We start from the raw sequence: 23,437 nt of genomic DNA on the forward strand, positions 1-23,437 counted from the left end.
ACACACACACACAGAGACACACACAGATAGACATACACACAGACACACACACAGAGACACACACAGACACACACGCAGACACACAGAGACACACACAGACACACACACAGAGACACACAGACACACAGACATACGGAGACACACAGACACACAGAGATACAGAGACACACACAGACACACACACACAGACACACATAGAGACAGACACAGACACACTGAGACACACACAGACACACAGAGACACACACACAGACAGACACACACAGACACACAGACATACAGAGACACACAGACACACACACAGACACACAGAGATACAGAGACACACACACAGACACACAGAGACACACACACAGACACACACACAGAGAGAGTCACACACAGACACACAGACACACACAGAGATACACACACAGACACACACACAGGCACACACAGAGACACACACAGAGACAGACACAGACACACACAGACACACAGAGACACACACACAGAGACAGACACACACACAGAGACACACACAGACAGACATACACACAGACACACACGCAGACACACACACAGACACACACACACAGACACACACACAGAGACACACAGACACACAGACATACAGAGACACACAGACACACAGAGATACAGAGACACACACAGACACACACACAGAGACACACATAGAGACAGACACAGACACACTGAGACAGACACAGACACACAGAGACACACAGACACACACACAGAGACACACACAGACACAGACACACTGAGACACACACAGACACACACACAGAGACATACACACAGACAGACACAGACACACAGAGATACACACAGACACACACACACAGACACACACCCAGAGACACACAGACACACACAAAGACAGACACACAGAGACACACACACAGACACAGAGACACACAGACACACACAGAGACACACACAGACACACAGCCACACACACAGACACACAGAGACACACACAGACACACACACAGACACACAGAGACACACAGACACACACAGACATACAGAGACACACACAGACAGACACACACAGACACACAGACACACACAGAGACACTCAGAGACACACAGACATACAGAGACACACACAGAGAGACAGACACACACACAGAGACACACACAGACAGACACACACGGACACACTCAGAGAGACACACACAGACAGACACACACACATAGGCACACACGGACACACTCAGAGAGACACACACAGACAGACACACACACACAGAGACACGCACAGACACAAAGAGACACACTGACACACAGAGACACACAGACACACACGCAGACACACAGACACACACACAGACACACAGAGACACACACACAGACACAGAGACACACACACACACAGACATACAGAGACACACACACAGAGACACACATACAGACACACACACATAGGCACACACAGACACACACAGAGAGACACACAGACAGACACACACAGCCACACACACAGACACACAGAGACACACACACAGAGACACACAGAGAAACACAGACACACACACAGACACACAGAGACACACAGACACATACACAGACACACAGAGACACAGACAGACACACAGAGACACACACAGACACACAGAGACACACAGACACACACACAGACACACAGAGACACACAGACACATACACAGACACACAGAGACACAGACAGACACACAGAGACACAGACAGACAGACACACAGAGACACACACACAGAGACACACACAGACACACAGAGACACACAGACACACAGAGACACACAGACACATACACAGACACACAGAGACACAGACAGACACACAGAGACACACACAGACAGACACACAGAGACACACAGAGACACACACACAGACACAGAGACAAACACACAGAGACACACACAGACACACACAGAGACACTCAGAGACACATAGACATATAGAGACACACACAGAGACAGACACACACAGGCACACACAGAGACACACACACAGACAGAGACACACAGACACACACACAGACAGACACAGAGACACACACAGACACACACAGAGACACTCAGAGACACATAGACATATAGAGACACACACAGAGACAGACACACACAGGCACACACAGAGACACACACACAGACAGAGACACACAGACACACACACAGACAGACACACACAGGCACACACAGACACACACAGACACACACAGGCACACATATACACACATACCCCATGGTTCCTACTAAATTTGTGAAACTTTGATTTAGCTGAGGAATAAGTTAATTTTGGTAAATAAAACATCTATAATTCATGTATATACCCTTTATGCATTTGGTTTTGAAGGAGTTATACCTAGAATAGTTTTGCTTTTTACAGAAATTGCTGAAAAATAATCCACTAAATGGAACTTTATCCAGAAAAATCGCAAAGTAAATCTAGTCTATTTAGTTTGATAATTTCCAGATGACCAGTTTCTTAGAAGACTCCAGAACTTAATGCCTAGAAGTGAAAGAATACTAGGAAGCAGCCTTTTCACCCGAGAATCATAAATGTGGATACAGATGAGATTTCATTGCTCACTCCGCCACCCAGCATTCTCAGCATTGTGCTTGCCCTGTGTTATACTTAAAAGTTTACATGGGGGAGAATCGAGGCCAAGTAAGCCTAATCTCTGGATTAGTCTTGCTTAGATTTATGTTCGCTCAGTCTCTATTTAGTAACCAAAGACAAAAACAATTGATTAGATTTAAGGGGTACTTCGCATAAATATAGAGTCATTACTGTCACTAAAGAGAGATCTGCAAAGGATTGCCGAGAAATAAGAGCCCTGAGTTATAGCTCTCCCCCTCTCCCTCCACTCCTGGGGAAAACACAGTTCCCAGGATATATACTTAGTCCCCTGTTTCTTGTACTTCTCCTAATCTCTTGGTGTACTTGGCAGAGGAACGTACTTGCAGATAGCATTTACTTAGCACATAGCATTTAAAAATGAGCTTCTGCTCTGTGAAAGAAAAAGCTTGCCCTAGGATATTAAAGGCTAGTCTTCAGGGACAGAAGGCACAGGTAATGGAAAGGCTTTCCACAATGGGTAGTGACAATGGGGAGCCCACACTGGCTTTGAAAGTATCCTATTCCTTCCTTAGCAGCAGCCGTGCTTGGCTCCAGCTTAGTGGGTAAGGGTTGTAATGTTAGAGAAGAAGCTCTTGTGAGGGTGTAAGGTAGGGACATAAACCCTCCCTCAAGATTTTAGCCCCACTTCTGAAAGAAAACAGTGCAAAACTCAGTCCAAAGAGGCAATGAGCAAAAGGGCAGAAAGGCAATGACATCCCTAGGGTGCCAGAGGCAGCTGAGGTTGATTTGTGATGGAGCACAGAGAGCAAACGATTGGTAAGGAGGAGTATGGATTATCAATAAAGGCAGGGTAGCAAATGTGTCACTTTCCAAATGCTTCACTTGGTCAGCTTCACAAATCTGAAATCAATCATAACAGCTTGTTGGTCACTTATGATCGTACCTCCTGGTAAGTGTTTGACAAAGAGTTTACAAAAATGGTGGAAGTGGCCAAGGAGTATGCTCTGTCATTCCCTTATTCATATAGCAACAGATAGCAACCAAGGACCAATCATAGTCACTCTGGTACTGAGCACCTGGCCCTCCGCAGTGACCAGGCTCAGTAAAGCCACTGCCCTTTGAGGTTGCTAGGTGGCCACAATGCTAGGTACTAGTCTCAGCTCTCCAACTAGGTGGAAGGCAGTGGAGAACCTTGCCCCTTTCCAGAGATTTGTTTCTTCCAATTAAAATGATGGTCAAACTCACCCCTTCTTGGTGATAGGACTATACCGTGTGCTTAGCTCAGATCAGAACCTCTTGACAAACCTGTAGGCTACTGAACAAAATGGAACAGAAAATGAAAAATTATTTTAACTGAAATGAAAAGAGGCAGCGAAGCATCTAACACTCTGCTTCTATATCTGCATCCAGAAAGCATGGGACCTCGGCTTAAAGTTGTCATGTGGAGTGAAGGCAGCAGAGCTTTTCTGGGAGGCAAGGCAACGTGATGGGAACCCAAAGAACTTGGATACATAGATATGGCTAATATCGAATCTTTGACCTTGGGCTGTTCCTGGGCCTCCTGTGTCTCATGTTTCCTATCTGTAAAATGTGCCCTGTAGTTGCTACTCTGCCTATAAGCTTACAGACCAGAAGTCCTTATGCTGAATTGATCTGTGTTATGTCTGCTTTGAGACTGAATGAGGCAACAGAGGATGCCATTTTTCTTTCAGCTCACCCTTGACCACACCACAGCCCCCACCTGCAGTGCAAGTCAGTGGGGGTTCCGGCAGTTCCAGTGAATCAGAGAGCAGCTCCGAGTCGGACTCCGACACTGAAAGCAGCACCACTGACAGTGAATCCAATGAGGCACCCCGTGCAGCTACTCCAGAGGTGGGTGAGGGTGGTAGAGCCCCAACTACAATCTGCTTGTCCTTCTGGAATAGCTGTCTCACATGTGCGCGCACACACACACACACACACACAGAGAAAGCATGGTACCTTGGCTTAAAGTCTTCATGTGGAGTGAAGGCAGCAGAACTGGTCTGGGAGGCAAGGCAATGTGACGGGAAAATGTTATTTTCACCACACAATTACTTTAGCACAATAACTACTTCAGAAAGTCTCCAGGCATTTGAAAGCATTTTCTTTCTTTAAAGCATTTATCTGTATAGTCCCTAGCATGTGTGTATTTCTGATCATGTGACTGAGTTTCTGGATACTGACTAGCTGTTCTGAGCCTCAACCTTCCTCACACATGAAACTAGCGTAGGAATGACTGGTCTAGTACCCTGTTTCCCCTAAAATAAGACATCCTCTGAAAATAAGACCTACTTACAGGAAACATAAGACGTCCCCTGAAAATAAGACCTAGTGCATCTTTGGGAGCACACCTTAATATAAGACACTGTCTTATTTTAGGGGAAACAGGGTAGCTTCTCTTTGGAGAGAACCAGTCAAGCCAGTTAGGAGCCCCTCCTGGCCCTGGGGATGCCGACCTTTACTCCAGGGTGTCCAGCCTCTTTTTTTTCTTGGCTGCACATTGGAAGACTAAGAGTTGTCATGATCACACATTAAATACACAAATACTAAGGACAGTGATTAGCAATAAAAAGGGCAGCACATGCATTTCGTGATATCCAACACGACAGATGAGCAAAATCAGTCCTCACAAATCCAGCACGCGGCCCGCTGCAGATTACACGCCACCGAGCAGACGTCTAGATAAAGTTATTAAAGCATGAATTGGCATTTGGCAAATCCCAAGAAGTATGGCTAAATGGTAAAATAATGGTTAAAAGATCACATGCTTTTTGGGTGGCACCTGTGGCTCAGTGGGTAGGGTGCCGGCCCCATATACCGAGGGTGGTGGGTTCAAACCCAGCCACGGCCAAACAACAACAACAACAACAACAACATAGCCAGGTGTTGTGCTGGGTGCCTGTAGAACCAGCTACTCTGGAGTCTGAGGCAAGAGAATTGCCTAAGCCCAGGAGTTGGAGGTTGCTCTGAGCTGTGTGACGCCACAGCACTCTACCGAGGGCAAAGGAGTGAGACTGTGTCTCTACAAAAAAAAAAAAAAAAAAAATCACCTGTTTTGTATTTTAGTTTGCATCCTTCAACTGTGTTTGATAATACCTGATGAAAACATTTAATATGGCCCCATAAAATACCAAAATAAAATAACGGAATTTGCTTCCCATCTTCTCTGAGTCTATGTTAGCCGCTCAGTTCCCCTGGACTTAAAGCTGGCACAGCAAGCAAATCCCATGGTTCTTCATACACTTATTTTTCAAAAATCAAAAAGGAAAACTAGAAGGAGACAGTAGTCATTTTACTCTTATTAATAAGCGCAAACACTTACAGAGCTGGGACCATGTGCCGGGCACTGTGCTAAGCTCTAGATTTACCTTTTCTCTTTTTGTACTCACAACCACCCTCTAGGGTACTTGCTATCATTATCTTTGTTTGACAGATGAGAGAATAAGGTTCTGAGAAGTTAGAAAAGAACTTTCCCAAGATCTACCAGACTGACAGTGAGAGAGCCGGGACTGAAACCCAGGTCCCTGGCTGCCATTGCCGATGCTCTCAATCCCAGAGCTGTGCTGCCCACAGTGGCGGCTGATAAAAATTCTTCAGTGCGTAATTACCATTGTCCTGTGCGGGTTGGAATCACAGCTACTCAAGTGTTTGTAATTCTGTCACCCTCTATTGGCTGGTGCCATAAGCCTCAGCTGATGGCTTTCAAAAGAAGAGCTCTTCTAATAAAATGATGGCTCTTTTATTTCAACCAGCAGAATTCCGAGTTGGGAATGAACTCGGAGTAGTACGCCTCATTTCCATGGTTTAACAGTGAACACTAATGTCTGCATGCATGTCCCCATGAATTGGTTATTGCTCATATACTGGGGAAAATGCAGCAGTTTTTTGTTTTTTTTTGTTTTATTTGTTCATTTGCAGTTTTGGCCAGGGCTGGGTTTGAACCCGCCACCTCCTGCATATGGGGCCAGCGTCCTACTCCTTTGAGCCACAGGAGCCGCCCTGTTTTTTTTTTTTTTTTAATAAAATCTTTTTATTCTTCAGTAAAAATACAAAAGGCCTTCTTTGTTTTCAGAGAATGGCAGCATCATACAGGCACTGGCACTGTGAGTTACATGTGAGGCACACTCACAGTCCTTTGTAGGATCAGAGACTTACCTCTCCCTCCTGGTGAGAGGTGGAGTGATGATTCCTGGCAAGGATTTTTGGAAGAGGTTTTCCTCCCAAGCACCTCTGCCCACTCCCTAGAACAGTCATTCTCAACCTTCCTAATGCCACGGCCCTTTTTTTATTATTATTAAATCATAGTTGTGTACATTAATGCGATCATGGGGCACCATACACTGGTTTTATAGACCATTTGACACATTTTCATCACACCGGTTAACATAGCCTTCCTGGAATTTTCTTAGTTATTGTGTTAAGACATTTACATTCTACATTTACTAAGTTTCACATATACCCTTGTAAGATGCACTGCAGGTGTAATCCCACCAATCGCCCTCCCTCCGCCCACCTTCCCCCTCCCTCCCTCTCCTCCCCCTTCCCCCTATTCTTAGGTTATAACTGGGTTACTTTTCATGTGAAAGCCATAAATTAGTTTCATAGTAGGGCTGAGTACATTGGATACTTTTTCTTCCATTCTTGAGATACTTTACTAAGAAGAATATGTTCCAGCTCCATCCATGTAAACATGAAAGATCCACGAATGGATTAATAAATTGTGGTATATGTACACCATGGAATATTATGCAGCCTTAAAGAAAGATGGAGACTTTGCCACGGCCCTTTAATACAGTTTCTGTGGGTCGCGACCCACAGGTTGAGAACCACTGCCCTAGAACATCTCTCTGTGAATAATTCTTTTCTTCCTAACCAGGGAGGAGTGTATTAAGGAGGAATAGAAATTTATTTAAATAAGTAGGCTACAGCTGGCTCGTATCTGGCTATCTAGGTAATTGAATTATGGTGGATAGTGTTTGTGTGTGTGTATGTATATGAGCACGCATGCATGTGATGTATGTGAATGTGCGTGCATATGAGTGAATGATCACTGAAAACTTTTATTAGCAAGCAGTCACTATACTGAGGGTTCTTCTGAATTCTTCTCAAACGTGAAATTCATTCTTTTTGCTATTTCTTAATCTGTAGCCTGAGCCACCAGCAACCAACAAGTGGCAGCTGGATAAATGGCTTAACAAAGTGACATCCCAGAATAAGTCATTTATTTGTGGCCAAAATGAAACACCCCTGGAGACAATTTCTCTGCCTCCTCCTATGGTCCAACCAATGGAAGTCCAGATCAAAGTGAAGACAAACCCCAACCAGGTCATGGCTGAACCCAAAGAAAGGCCTCTCCTCAATCTCATTAGGGAGAAAGCCCGTCCACGGCCCACCCAGAAAATTCCAGAAACAAAGGCTTTGAAGCATAAGTTGTCACCAACTATTGAAACAGCTTCTCAAAGGACAATTGGGAAAAAACAGCCAAAAAAGGCTGAGAAGAGCACCAGCATGGATGATTTTTCCTGGCTCAAACCAAATATTACCAGCAGCACTCCCAAAGAAAAAGACAGCATGGAGCTTCCTGACCCACCAAGAGGCCGCAACAAGGCTACTGTCCACAAATCAGTCCCTAGGAAAGAACCAAGGCCTAATATCACCTTGGCTGCTGAAAAGAAGAAGTACAGAGGGCCTGGCAAGATTGTGCCAAAGTCCCGCGAATTCATTGAAACAGATTCATCTACATCTGACTCCAGCACAGATCAAGAGGAGACTCTGCAGATCAAAATTCTGCCTCCTTGCATTACTCCTGGAGGTAATACTGCCAAACCCAAGGAAACTGGTGGTGCCAACTTGACCCTCAGCAACTTCGTCAGCAGCAATGGCAACAGCAATAACTTATCCATCAACAATGAAGAGCCAATTTTTTCATCCATTTCTGCCACACGAAGTGAGCGTCTGTCCCCTGTACAATCAGATCAGGAGAATCTGAAAAACCTATGGGTGAAGATCGACCTTGACTTACTCTCTAGAGTACCTGGCCACAACTCACTCCAAGCAGCACCTGCCAAGCCAGACCATAAGGAAATGGCCACAAAACCCAGGCGTCAGACTGCTGCTGCAGCGGTGGAAAAACCGGCCCCTAAGGGCAAGCGTAAGTACAAGGTAAGCTGTCCAAAGTAGCCTGTCAAGTGATTGTGAGCAGTGGCTTTCAAGGAGGCCAAAGTCAATGGATTGCAGACTTTGGTGAAAGTAATGATGCCCTCCATGGGAAATGAAATATTTGACATTAATAGGGAGAAAGCCCTAGAAAGAATCAGTGCTAGGAAGCCAATGGCAGGAGTGTCTAATACGGCACATAGGAGATTGTGATGTATAGGAAAGAAGATGAAGAGAATCCCTTTTCCCAGGCAGTCAATCCCTGGAGTCAACTCCTTAAGCTGCGTCTGTTTTCATGGACTCATGTATAATTGCTCTGAGGTCCCACATGCTAGCCAGCATCAGCAGGGTACCCAAATGCCCCCAGCGTCCAAATGCATCCTTTGGGACTTGGTAATTTGTCTGAGCAGTCATTAGCATCCCAACAGTTCAATTATGCATCAAGTTTCTGGCTCTTACTAGATATGTGTTCTGACTAGTCTGCTAGGCTCACTGACTGTGTGGTAGGTTTGACCTGTGAAAATCTCTTGTGCAGAAGGTTAAGGCTACATTTCAGGGCTACAAAGTATAGTCAGAAGGTGAAATCCAGAATACCCCCTTCCATTTAAAATATGTCTAGAGAGGTGACAGATGAGTTTGTATACAAAAAGCTCATTCCATTATAATCTCCAGGTCTTGGGGTAGTTTTTTTTTTTATTTGTTTGTTTTTGTTTTTTTTTGCAGTTGTTGGCCAGCGGCGGGTTTGAACCCACCACCTGGGGTATATGGGGTCAGCGCCTTACTCCTTTGAGCCACAGGCACCACCCTTGGGGTAGATTTTAGAGTAACACTATCTCATAGTGTTTGGGTAGCCTTATTTCTAAGGCTATCATAGTGACTTGAGAGGAAGTGCCTAGTCCTTTCCCCATTTCTCCTGTCTCTTTCTCTTAGGTATGGCCAGAATACTTAGGTATTGGCTCCGCTTCTTCATTGCGACATAGCCCTAGCTGTACCCAGGCCATACTATGGAATAAAGTGATGCAAGAATGGTTTAAGTCTTCACTCAGCTTTACTTTTCACATTAAAAAACATAGGCCATTTGCTCTGAGTTTTCCACCAGCATGTCTAATGTACAAGTTGAGCACCCTAACTCAAAAGATCTGAAATTCAGAATGCTCCAAAATCTGAAACTTTTTGAGTACTGACCTACTGCTCAAAGAAAATGATCATTGGAGCATTTTGGAGTTTGAATTTTCAGATTTGAAATGCTCTACCAGGGTATAATCTAAATATCCTAAAACCTGAAAAAAATTAAAATCTAAAACACTTCTAATCCAAAGCATTTGGGATAAGAGATAGTCGATCTATATTTCAAAATAGGGACCAGGAAGTTTGGTGTCCTTGCCCTATCACTGAGTCTCCAGTCTTAATGATGACAACAGGACAACCAGGGGTGAAGATGCACCTTCAGGGCCAGCACATGAGAAGGCCCAAAGGTGTGCCTTCCATGCGATTCACCTCCTTGCCTGGTGTTGATTGTATAAACAGTCTTTATATGTCACCCACAATCCCCATGCTGTTTAGATAGGATTTATGTTAGAGTTACAATGTTAGTTTCTGAACTACTTGTTTGTGGGGGTATTGTTGATGGGAGAAGTGTCTGAAAATTGTAGATCTCTCTATTTTTGTTATGAACTTCCTATGCCACCCAATCTTCAATCACAGGTTCACATCACAGTGCAGCTCTAATGCCACCTTTTTCATAGGACTAGGCTAGGCAAGGCTGATTGCTTTTCTGTCTGATGAAAGTTGCTCATTTCACTCTCCTACCTAATCTAGAAGTTAAAATAGAAGCAAAGCGTATATCTTGCTTATTTTTAATATGTGAAATATGATTGCCTGAATGTAGCATACATTTCAAGGTCTGTGTATTTTCTTTCCCTGTTCTAGCCAACAGATATTGCGGAGAAGATTCCTGAGAAGAAGCAGCGCCTAGAGGAGGCCAACACAATCTGCTTGCTCCCCCCTTGCATCTCACCAGCGCCACCCCAGAAGCCTCCCAGTGCTAGAGAGTGAGTTGGCCCGGGCTCTATATGGTGACTCTGTAGGGGGTCAGACTCTAATGTAAGATAAAAAACTGAAGTCCCTGAGTACAGGCCCGACAGCTGTCCCTAGCCACTAGCCTGACAAGGGTGTGATGAAGGATGGACTACAAACTGCCCAAGTTGGGGCGACTCTATGAGCTTTTAGAAACATTTCTCTACTCCAAATCAGACTGATCACTGAAATCCACAAAAATGAACTTTTAACACTAAGGGAAGGGTAGAAGGAAATAAATAAATTAAAAAGAGTAAGGAGCAAGAGAACCCCCCCCCTTCACTTTAAGCAGATCACCTGCACTGGCCAGCATTCATTTCAGATGATTAACCCATTTCCCTAGGAAAGCAACTGCTTGATCTTGACAAGATGGTGCAGATGCTTGCTCTTGGATGTCATCACTTAACATGAGTACAAAGCCTAGGGACCGGAAGCTACATCCTGAACTCCACTGAGGCCATGGATATGATGTGTTTGGCGAGGTCAGGGAGATGAGCTGTCTGAGAGTTTCCCTCCCCAGGGACAGTTCTGTGTCAGGGAAAGCCAGCTATGGATGGATACATTGATTCCATTTTGCAGATACCTCTTTGCCCTCCACTCTATATGTGAAAGGTTCCAGAGTTGGGCAGGAGGCTTCCTGTCCCCTTTCCCTCAGACAGCATCAGCCTTCCCCAGAGAAGTCCTGCCCTCTGTTTCTACCGAGCATTGTGACTGAGTTCCTTCTGTCTCATAAATGTCACTTAACTAACAATCATGTCAGCTACTTGCACCATTCTGTGTGAGTAATTATTGCCATAAATTCATTCAACATTAGAGATTACTTCTATCAAAGCCCAGTTGTGGAGCCCATTAGCAGCCCAGAGCAGAGAGGCAATCTGGTTAACTGCTGCTAACAATTGATTTCACAGATTAGTGTTTAACATCAGTGATATGGCATCAATCTGCCACAGATAAGATGCTGGAAATGAGTTATCAGCTTACATTTTCTGCATCTTTGTTGTTTAGAGATGAAAAGGCAGAAAAGACATGTTCCTACTAGATCCGCTCTATGTAACAAAGAGAATAGGGTCTGGGCTGCCCCTTTCCTTGAGGTTCAGTAGCTACTTCCCTGGTAGAACTTTGCTCTGAAACATCCCTTCACATACTTGGAGTTCTCAGAACTAGAGCCCCTTCTGGTAGAGGAAGCTGACATCCTTCACCTCAGGTTGGAGCAGGCATGTGAGGAAGCATGCTACCCTGATGGGCCGATGTGATCATTCCAGGACCCTCCTCTTTGCCAAGAAGGAAGGACTAAAGTGACGTAGCATAGTGGCAAAACCTCATCAGTTCCCAGCCTTTGACCAGTTCAGACCACTCAAAAGCAAAAGGAAGAGGCAGGGGGCAATAGGATGCTGCCACACCCATTAGTTCCTACTGCTAGTCTTCCTAAGTGACCAGGGGCCATGTCACTTTCCTCATTTTATGGAAGAGAGATGACTGAGTATTAAAGGTTTGTTCACTTAAGTTGGTTCTCATCAAAATGGTATCCTTAAGCCACAGTCCTTATGATGTCTCTGCCTTTCTAGTACATGAGAAAGCAACCTGCCCTTGTAGCATATAACTTGGAAAAGACCTCAATCAGGTTCTTATGCTCATCAAACAGATTCAAGTCTCCAGGAAAAAATCTCTAGAGTAGAAGACGACTGGCCTCTTGGGGTCTTTTCCTGGGAACCCTCTACTGAAGCTCTGTCTGCTCCTTTATGCCTTATTGACCCTTCAAACCATATCCTTGGAGATTTCTATGACACAACATTTATTTTTCTAAATGAATATTCTAAACCTAGCATTTTGATATTCTAAACCCAATAATGATGCCACATCAGACTATGACAGCTGGAGTTCCCCATCCTCTAGCAAAAGGACCCTACTGAGCCCCCCCCATCCCCTTCTGTAGAGCTTAAACCATCAGCAGGGCCTCTGAGAGATAGAATGCGGATGGTGATGCTCTTCTGTTGTCTCCTATTTTCCTCTGGTCCATTGAAAAAGGTACCCAGAGAAGCAAAAATTCTTGTAGTTGGAAACCATAAGAGTGACAGAGTGGTCTCTAGAAGATACTCCCTGGGTATATTTCACCAAGGAAATCATTAAAGGCCCCATGGTTCCAGGTCACTACCAGTCTTGGGTGGTCAGTTCAGTGGCAGATGAGAAGGCTATAAGACTCTAGTAGCCCATGACAAATCAGATGCCTCTTAGAAGCAGATGTTCCCCTTATGGGCCCTACTCACTTCTCATCCAGATCAAGCAGAAGGGGAATGGTTACAACTAACGAACCATCCACCTCCTGTAGATGCTACATCAATGTTTGATGTCAGTATATATACGTGTGTGTTTGGGGGGGGTATGTGTGTGTAAGTTCATTTTTGTTGATTTCAGTGATCAGTCTGAGTTGGAGTAGAGAAATGTTTCTTAAAGCTCATACACATATAAACTCTGAAATGCCCAGTACCTCTCTAATTATTAAATGTAATGTGTTCTCATTTTTCTGGAACTTCCCCATGGATAGGAATCTTACTTTATATGTTCCTCGTCATTTTATTCAGGGATCACAACTGTTTTAAAATGGTTATACATGTCATAGCAATTTTTTAAATCCATTGACAAGGATTTAAAAATTAATATTAATCAGTTAATGACAGAAATAGTTAAGATTTTTGAAAAATTTCACTACATGACAAAAATTGGCATGGGCCACATTTATGAAACAAAATATGAAAAAGATGTCGCATACTATTATAATTGGCAGATTTGGGTGACACGGTGGAAGTGGGACTAGGAGACTGCATTGACTTCTACCATTTCAGGAAATCAGACCACTTGAATGCTTGTTCCTCTTTGATTTGTTGCTTTGAGATATCGTAAATCTATATTTCTAGACACTGACTGAAATTGACCCAGAGGAAAACATAAATTCTTCTTGACTTAATTTGTTATTGAAAATTGTACTCAATAATCATGAAAAGTAAATGGCTGCACAGTGCAATATTAGTTGTCTAAGAAAAGATTAAAATTCAAGTAATCTTCATTGATTAGTCTAACACAGTAACTAAAATGAAAATCCATGACCCAATTACCACGTTAAGCAGCTAGCAGAAGGTTTTAGTTGTTCTGTTTTATTTGAAGTCTCAGTCTATTTGATGGTGCCCATTTAATGGGCAGATAAATCAGTTTGAAAGTATGGAAGTACTTTTAGGATGGCAGATGCCTTGTGTCAATATCACCAAAGTATATGTTTTAAAGGGAGTTTTGTAAAGTAAAGTACATTAGTACTTCAGCATAACAGTTTAAGGTCAGGGGCTCATTTTGCCTTGGCATTGGGGTAGAACATTTTGTACATACAATTTACAGTGAGTCACAATAGTATTTAGTGCATTTTTTATTTCTAAGTAATGTATAAGCGTCATATTTCTTAAACTGTTATTCTACTGATTATTTATTGTACCATTTATTGTGTGATTGTGCAGTTAAAGTCCTAGGGCAAAATAGGTAGGAATCATCCTGGAAAATAATGGGATTAAAGTCTGTGTTGTATTTTCCATTAAAATCTAATTAACAGTAATATTGAAAGGTTGCAAATATCACACTGTAGCATACTCCATTAGGCATTTAGATTTGTCGTAAAGTTATGCTTCAAAGATATTCATGTGTTTATTCTTGGATATATATGTATGCCTCTATCTATACATAGGATGTATGAGAGATACCCATTAAAATATCTATATCAATGTCTATATGCTTTTATACACACTCTTCACCGTAAGTAATGGGTCACCAATTAAAATGACTTTAGCCGAATGTACCAGCATAATGAGGGAAATCAGAATAGAGATAACACTTTATGACACCCTACACTTTTTATTTCCACAGAAATAATTCATCCAGGAGAAATAATAGAAGAAAGGATGAAAAGCTATTTCCTCCTCCACTTTCCCCACTGCCAGAGGACCCTCCACGCCGTAGAAATGTCAGTGGCAATACTGGTCATTACAATCAAGACAGAAACACCTCCACAACTGGACATAGCACCTCTGGCAAACCTAAGCGAAATGAAGGCAAATTCTGTTCTACTTTCAAAGGGATATCCACAAATGTAAGCACTTTAGAGGAAATATTATAATCATTAAGGTAAAAACAAGTTAACGCAGCTTATCAAACTTCACCAGATGGGATGTTGCAGGGGGAAGACAGGAACTGGCAGAGATGAAATATAGGCGGTGTGTGTGTGTGTGTGTGTGTGTGTGTACAAATACACAAGGCCTTCATTATTTCAAATCTCAGTTATTCCAATTTATGATGAATTTTTCATTCCAGATTAATTTTCTGTCCTGCTTCCCCAAACAGATTTCATATGCAGAGATTTAGGGCCTTGAACATTTCTTGGTCCAATCTCTTCATATCATGGGGGTGGGACAGACACTTCCATAATACTGACCACAATGTCCAGCACACAGTGGGCACCAGTCACTTAGTGAGGAAAGAACAAATGGTTGAAATGGGATTGTCCAAGGTTGCTAAACTGGAGCTGGAACTTCAAGTCACATCTTCCCACCACTCAGCTTTGCAAATGTGAATTTCTTGAAAAACAGTGACTAAATAGGATGGAATTTAAAAGGTGAATCTGTTGCTAAAACTGTACCATAATAGTTCTATGCCCAACTAAAGGATTATTCAGTCCTTTGGATTTTCTGCACTGCTGCTCAGTTAGCACAGATAATTGAAAATTTGCATTACTTTTCATAACACACTGTCTTTTCATTTGTCTCAGGTATAGGTACATAAACTGTAGCAAGTATCAGCAATGTTGCTGCTAATGAATATTAATGAGAAATGTGCCTGCCTTTTCATGTATATGCAGATGATATCATATCCATATGTATCTCATTTAAATGTAATATAAAAAGCAAAGGAGTGAAAATAAATAAGTTTTCACATGTCTTGTTGTCAACTTGGTAGGTCTTGAGCCAAAAGGGCCCGTTTAATACTCCATGAAAGGCCATGAGTCCTCTGAACTTGAAAGAGTTAAATTAATAGTCCTCTATCCTTAGAGATAACAGAGATGATATACACAGGTGAATTTTATTGCTGACATAAAAATTTCACTAATCTGAAGTTGTCATTTTTATATAAAATTCATGTGTGTATGTACACGTAATATTTGCATATACATTTAAAGATGCTGACTCTATAATGTTGGGAATTAAACCAACTATTCAAACAGTAATTACACTATCCATCCTATTTTTCATACTGAATATAATTAGTATTATAAACTCCAACTGATGCTCACTTCTACTGCAAGCTTTTGGAGGGCATGCACCCTATCCAGGGAATTATTTTTATATAGTGCCTAGTATGTTGTCACAAATAATTGGGTGTTATAAATAATACAGATGTTATTATGACAATGCTAATGCTTATAAGAATCTACAAAGTCATTTCCACAAGAGGTAAAAACCACTAGAGAAACGTGATAAATATAACATTTGCTCCTAGAAATGCATCATCCTTATGGAAATCACTGGGGTTTCCTCAGATAGGAGTGAGCAAACTGGTGCCTCTTTTTGGGCCATTCCCTCTTTCTGCTATTGATTTGAAGTCTGGAAGACTTTGTGGAAGAATTTTTGCCTTATCCTGAACGTTACGAGACTTTACTCTTAACTTGTATGGTACTAGCACTGCAACAAATTTGCTCTATGACCCTGAACAAATCACAAAATATCTCTGAGATCATAAAATGAGTAGATTGGGCTAGATGACCTATTAATATAAGGCTCCGTCCTGCTCTAAAAGTGTTTGCAATTTTGTGCTCTCAGAGTCTCCTCAATTTCACTCACACATGAAGTCCTGTTTACGGATACAATGGGTGGGCACGTATGGACAGACGACATGTTTATAAAAGTTACATAATCATGGCTGAATTCAGCCATTTCCAGTCACATGTGCCGGGACTGACATCAATCCTGTGTGTGGTGACATAATGTTTCAGGGTTCTTGCCACATATCTTGACCATAGAGACAAGTGGCACTAACTTGGGCTGACCCCACGGTTTGGCTCATCTGGTTCTGGCAGTGAAAATGTGGAGCTGACTTAGGAGTTTCTTACAGCTCTTATTCCTTTACATATTTGGATTGAATAAAATCCACGATGACCTTTACTTTTTCCACATCTACTGTAACAATTTGTAGATGTGTGGCTTCTCAGCACTTTTATCTCAGTGAACTCTAGCTGGTAAGAATCATTTGATGATCAGAAGGTCCAGGACCAAGTGGAAATGATCCACATGGATGTACGAAGTATATCACATTTGAAAATGGCCCTTTCAACTCAGACAGGCCTGCACACATATGTGCATGCACGCATTCAGCAAACACGGAGAACGCTGACTGTGACAGTCTCCCACCACCCCGCCAGTGCTCTTAGTCCAAGGTGAGCAATGAAACATATGCTCCAAGGACTAGACTATAAAATCCCTGGTGACTGTTGTCTTAGGGTGGGGAGAAGGGCAGGCCTCCGAGTGGAGCGAGGTGGATAAAGCACTTCTGCTGTAGATACCAGGCAGTTCTCCCTGTGGAGGAGGGGTGTGTTGAGCTGAGCCTTAATAAGTGACTAGGGTTTAAAAACAAAAAGAAGTGGACACACACAATGTGTTTAAGATGGTAACCTTTGTGATATATGTATTTTATAGCAATTTAAAAACTTTGAAAATGAAGTAGAAATAATAAATGAAATAAATTATCACAAGGTGAAAGAAGAAAGAACGAAAGAAAAGAGGGAGGGAGAGAAGGAAGGAAAAAAAGAAAAAGAAAGGCATTTTGAAGCCTAAAATTCCACATTAACTGGATTAGGAAAGTGAAGAAAGTAGGGACGTGTTCAGATTGTTTAGTGCCAAGGTTCATGGAGGAGAACAGTCAGCAGAGATTGGGAAGAAGGCTAAAGCCAGATCAGTGAGAGCCTTGAATGCCAGTAAAGGAGCTACAGCCTGGAGTTTGCATCTGGGTGCAGGGCATTGAAGTGGCTGGAGCTTTGTTTGGAAAGCTCCAGCTGGCAGGTAGCAGACTGAGTGGAAGGAGAAGCTAGCTCAAAGGCTGATTGTCTGGCCAGAAGATTATTTGTTAGTCTCAGTGAGAAGCCCTGAGAGCTGGCATTTTGAGGCTTTAAGAGTGGAAGGGACACGTTTGAGAGATATTGGGGAAATACAATGATTGGGCTTTGTAATCAATTGGATGGGGTAATGAAGAAATAGTGCAGTGATTTTCATCTGCCATTAGCACAAAGAGGGAACTGTTTTGGTTATCAGTTTGGTTTGAGAGAAATCAGAGATGCTAATAGACATCTTTCTAGAATTGTGCAGAGGTAGTAACTGCAAGTCTCCAACTGTGGAGAGACAGTAAGATCGAGGTCTCTGTTTGGGAGTTATCCACTCATTGCTGAACCTGTTCCAACACATACAACATTGACAAATCTGATCAAGGAAAGGAGATGAGGAGTGAACTTTGGGGCCTACCAACCACAGAGACATACTAACTTGGAAGATCAGAAGCAGGAGAAGGCCCCATGGGAAGTAGGTTAGAGGAAGGCCAGTCAGAAGGCTACCATGGTTGCCAGGAGGGGTGGGTAGTGTTGGCCATGTAAACAGGGCAGATGGTCCTGTGACAGCACAGTGTCCCATAATTACAAACCTTACCCTCACCTTTCTTTATCCTCTCTACAGCAATGATAGTTCAAAGTGGAGCCATCGTAAGTCTCTTAGTTGATCTTGGACCTGGTTGAAAGGAAGCTTCACCATTCCAAGACTTCAAAATAGGGAGGCACACTCACATAGCAGTCACTTAGCTCAAACCAGTCAAGCATCACACATGAGCAGAAGGACTGCTTCAGCTTGGGTTCACCTAGAACCCAATTTTCTGATATTTTGATGAACTGTAACTAATATGTTGTGGAGTGATCTGAAGACTTTACTTACCCTAAAGAAAGCTTTGGGACTGGCTCCCTTATTAAAAATATTGATATCTGGGTCAAGAACTCTATTCAATCCTTGTCTCTTGCTTTTTCTCTCTCTCCCCACCCTACTACCTTCCCTCCTTCTTTCCATCTCCCCCCTTTCCCCCTCCCTCCTCCTCTCCGCTCTTCTCTGTATTTTTCCTTCCCCTCCCCTCTCACATTTCCTACTAGATTTAGACCCTTTGGCTCTCTTGATGGGATGGTGGGGCCATGTAATCACAGCACTTGATTAGTTTGGTGTTTGGGGTCATCGTAGAACAAAAGCTGTTGATTCACAGTGTTCCTGAAATATACTTATGTGACATAGTTTTTCTCAAACCATGTGCATTGTTTTCTTTTTTCTTGCCTTCTTTCCTGGTGTGGTTGGCATTTAAAGCATTTATGAAGAGATACTTTTAAAAATGTGGACCTAAAGAAAGCTATTTGTGCTCCTTTTTCCCAGGAGGGAGACACTCCAAAAAAGCCAGCCACTTCCACTGTTTCTATTACCAGCACTGCTATTGCAACTGTCACTGCTACTGCTATTGTCACAGCTACAGTGACAGCTACCGCAACAGCTACGGCAACAGTCACCACTACAACTACTACCACTACTATTTCTACCATCACCTCTACCATCCCTACTGGCCTCATGGATAGCAATCACCTAGAGATGACATCCTGGGCATCCCTGCCCCTTCTGTCCAGTAGCAGCACTAACGTCCGGAGACCCAAACTCACTTTTGATGATTCGTATGTTGTCCCCAGATTATCGTGGGCACAGTTTGGGAGGAGGGCATGGTACATGGGGGTGGGTAATGGTATGACTTTTCTAGTGCCATGCATGTGTCACCCCAAATAAGACTCTGGCAATAGCTCCTACAATTAAAAGTATCCTCTGCCCCCTACACTCCCACCTCTGTCCGCATCAAGAAATGCCTTTGGCTTATTTTAATCATGGAGATTTTGTTACTATTGCCAAAGGCAGATGCTTACTTCTGGGTTGTTTTGTCCTTTCTTATCCACATCTTCACGTATGACTGTGTGCTAGGTGTAGCTAGGTTTCATTTGATTTGTCTGGGCAACTATAATGGCTGGGGTTGGAGGACATGGTTATTTACCCTAATGGGCTATTATACACTTGAGATTTCATTTACAGTATTATTTCAAGGTTGGTTATGATAAGAATAAGAGCATTAGCCTGCCTTTTACAAGGCACTGTACAGGAATAGATTTGTAGCAAATTTTTTTTTCACTGTTCAGTGTTTTAATGAAAACATGAAATGCTGTTTTCTGAAAGAGCTCATTCTGTTTGTTTAGGGTTCACAATGCTGATTATTACATGCAAGAAGCTAAGAGGCTAAAGCACAAGGCTGATGCACTGGTAAGTTTCTGTCCTCTCTTTGTTTGGCTGCCATTAAGGTAATATTCCTTGAAAGGAAACAAAGAAAGTACTTTACAGAGAGTCAAACTGCTGGTAGCACAGCCCAAACCTGCTTGGTAGTGCACAGCATGATTGCCAAAGTTCTTTAAGTTGTATTGTCCTATCATTTTTTGTTTTCCCACTGTTATTGCCCTTGCCCCAACAATGGCATATACCATTGTCATTATTTTTAAAGGGAATTGGAAATGACTGTAGAAACTATCCTGGAGATGATGCGAGCTCCCATTGGGTCTAGTAAACCAGAAGTGGTGTGAGAAGAGGGATCACTGTTGAGAGCTAGCTATGTGAGTTCAAAATTTGGCTTTGGGAAACTTGAGGCTATAGCAAAACTCAGCTCCTTGCTGCATTTGGTGACCTATTTCAAGAGTGAACCCTGAAGTCAGGTTGGGACCCTGAATGGAGAAAGGAAATGCTTGGAAGGAAATCATCTGGATTTCCCAAAATACCTTGTCTAGCTGCCTCCGAGAGTTTTGGCCCCCTAGGCCAGTGATAAGGTCAACAATTTATAGATTTATGAAATGTCGAGTTGGTTGATTAGGTTGATCCTCCTAACAGTGAATCTCAACCATGCATCACTTGGGAAGCTTTAAAATAACCCTGATGCCCAGGCCACACCCCAGATGAATGAAATCAGAATTTCTGGGACAGGGACCCGGGCTCCCTAGTATTAACACTCCCCAGGTAATTCTCACATGAAGCCATTTGAGAACCACTGTCCTAGAGAAGGCCCCAAATTCAGTCTTCTCACCTTTCACCAAACTCCCAGATAATTAGAGGTATCAGTTTAACCCCACTGGGTTAACAGAAAGCATCCTTCACCAGGTCATTGTGCCCAGCTAGGACTAGCTGTCCTGTGGTGTTTGACGTTGGGAAAGGTGACCTCTGCTGCTTCCCAACTGTCTGTTATTTCTTCCTGTGGTCCAAATTGCTCACCTATTGCCTACAGATGACTTTCTGTGGTGTGAATTTTCCCTTGGAAACTATTCTCCCCTACTCCTGCAGACAAAAATGGGAAGGCAGACTGGATGCCAGCTCCACTAGAGATGCCAAGAAGATTGTGTCTATGATCACTGCATGGGTGGCAGGAGATTTGAAAGGCATTGGGAGACAATTCTGCTGGCTCAAAGGCCAAAAGTTTTCTCTTCATGTTCTCAACTATATGGCACTGCAGAATTTCTCTGGAGTTTGCTCTTTGTCAAAATTGGGGCTAAGGAGCACATAGATATTCCTTTGAAAAACTGTCATATGAGCTGATGAAGACTGGAATGTATGTAGGAGACTATGTAGATGAAATGTTGGAAGAACTGAGAAAAAATCAGAGCCACAGATCAGACACATATATATGATTAAGAATTAACATCACTCTTACCATCCAGGGATGAGTCTATGTCTCATCCCAAGTGATTTTTGTCAAATCCATTTAGAGGATAGATTATCAGTTGAGGGGGTACAATTATTTTGGAGAATGGGGTGAAAAAGTCTTGGATATTATAATGGGATGTGACCCTCCAAAGGGCCACAGTGCACGGAGCGATAGTAAGTATAATTTGGGTATTGAAATTTCATCGAAGGTGTGTGAAAACTTATAGTTGCCCCTAAGTATTTATGGAAGATTGGTTCTAGGACATCCTTTGGATACCAAATTCCATGTATGCTCAAGTCTCTGATTTGAAATGGCCTAATACATTCATATAACCTATGCTTTAAATCATCTTGAGACTATTTATAATACCTAATACAATACAAGCCATTTGCGAACCACTGTCTATAAATAAATGTTATACTATATTATCTAGGGAATTATGACCAAAAAAGTGTTCAGTACACAGCCATTGTTTTCTTTTCTGAATATTTTTGATCTGCATCCATGGTTGCTTGAAAGAATGGATACAAAACTCAACAGACATGAAGAGCTGATGTGTCTAAAAAATCTGCTTGGGGGCGGTGATAACAATAAAATGTTGACAAACAGTCACAGGATTATACGTTCACTAGACTGATGTCTATACTAGAGCAAGGAGTACCCTTGTAGTTAAAGCTCCTCATTTCATGGATGGGGAAACAAGCCTAAGGACAAAGTGTAACTTCGTGAGTAATTGGCACCATGGCCATGTCATTTTCTCTCTAAGCTTCAGTTTCTCCTTCTTTTAGAGAAGGTGCTCTTTAAGGATCTTTCTAGCTCTGGGGTTTTGAACGAAAAGTCACTTTCAAAAATCAGGGTGTCAAGATTAATTTCAAAATGGGAAAAGCAGTTAGAGCCAGATAACCTAAGGAAATTACCTTGTAAGGCAAGAGAGAAAGGAGATAGATTGCACACACGTACATAGGTTTTCAGAAAATCAGACTGATTTTGGTTGGCAGTTTTATTTCCAGTAGCGTACAGAAAAGGGAAGCACAAAATTCCTGCAATACATAAAAACTGAACAACATTTATTGTAAAGAAAGTCATCTACAATAAGATTCTAAAGGCCCCACAACTAATCATTTTATAGTTGTACCTAATCCTTTTCCAGAGACAGATACTCTGCCATTTTGAGAATTGAAACTTTCATAGTTACACCAAAAACATTTTAATAAAATGTATACAAGAAAATTAAAATAGCTAAATCTGCAGTATATTGGTTCTTTTGCATAAAAATACCATATTACTGGAATTCTTACATCCTGCTATCAAAAATTGAAAATGTTAAATCTTGTTATAAAATACTCACGATAAAAGTGTCATATATAATATTCATTACACATAAAAAAGAAATCAGTATGTCTAAGTCAGTTTAATCGTGACCATTATCAGGGCTAAAACCTTTTGCAATAAAATTTTACTAAACTAAAATATTTAGTAGTGCTATATTTTTGGCTTTTTGACACACTATTTCAAACCATCCTTTACAATGAGAGTGACGTGATTATTGTCAACAGTCAGACCACAGCTTCAGATTTTTCCTGACGATAGCCATCAATTCGTTGCTCTCCTCCTGAGGGGGGTGTTGATGTGCTTGCAAAGAGTTCAACAGCAAAGAACATGTGTTTGTTGTCCATGTGACTTGTAAAAAGCAGAACTTAGTTGCAAGCACTGTCGGTAGGACACTACCATGACTAGTTTAGTAAATTTTGTGAACAGAAACTAATCGAGGCATTGATTTGGATTCTGGT

The 23,437-nt window shown here is 42.3% G+C and overlaps 1 protein-coding gene across 1 annotated transcript in view; it reads left to right on the top strand.

The window, feature by feature from the left end:
• AFF2 (ALF transcription elongation factor 2) overlaps positions 1–23,437 on the top strand; it is a 485,141-nt gene that overhangs the window by 439,361 nt on the left and 22,343 nt on the right. Inside the window, exons 10-15 of the mRNA XM_053580856.1 lie at positions 4,283–4,442; positions 7,740–8,753; positions 10,677–10,798; positions 14,727–14,949; positions 19,304–19,593; positions 20,161–20,224. Coding sequence (XP_053436831.1) covers positions 4,283–4,442; positions 7,740–8,753; positions 10,677–10,798; positions 14,727–14,949; positions 19,304–19,593; positions 20,161–20,224 — 1,873 coding nt within the window. The remainder of the gene's footprint in view (positions 1–4,282; positions 4,443–7,739; positions 8,754–10,676; positions 10,799–14,726; positions 14,950–19,303; positions 19,594–20,160; positions 20,225–23,437) is intronic.

Source organism: Nycticebus coucang, chromosome X, assembly GCF_027406575.1.
Source record: "Nycticebus coucang isolate mNycCou1 chromosome X, mNycCou1.pri, whole genome shotgun sequence".
NCBI lineage: Eukaryota > Metazoa > Chordata > Mammalia > Primates > Lorisidae > Nycticebus > Nycticebus coucang.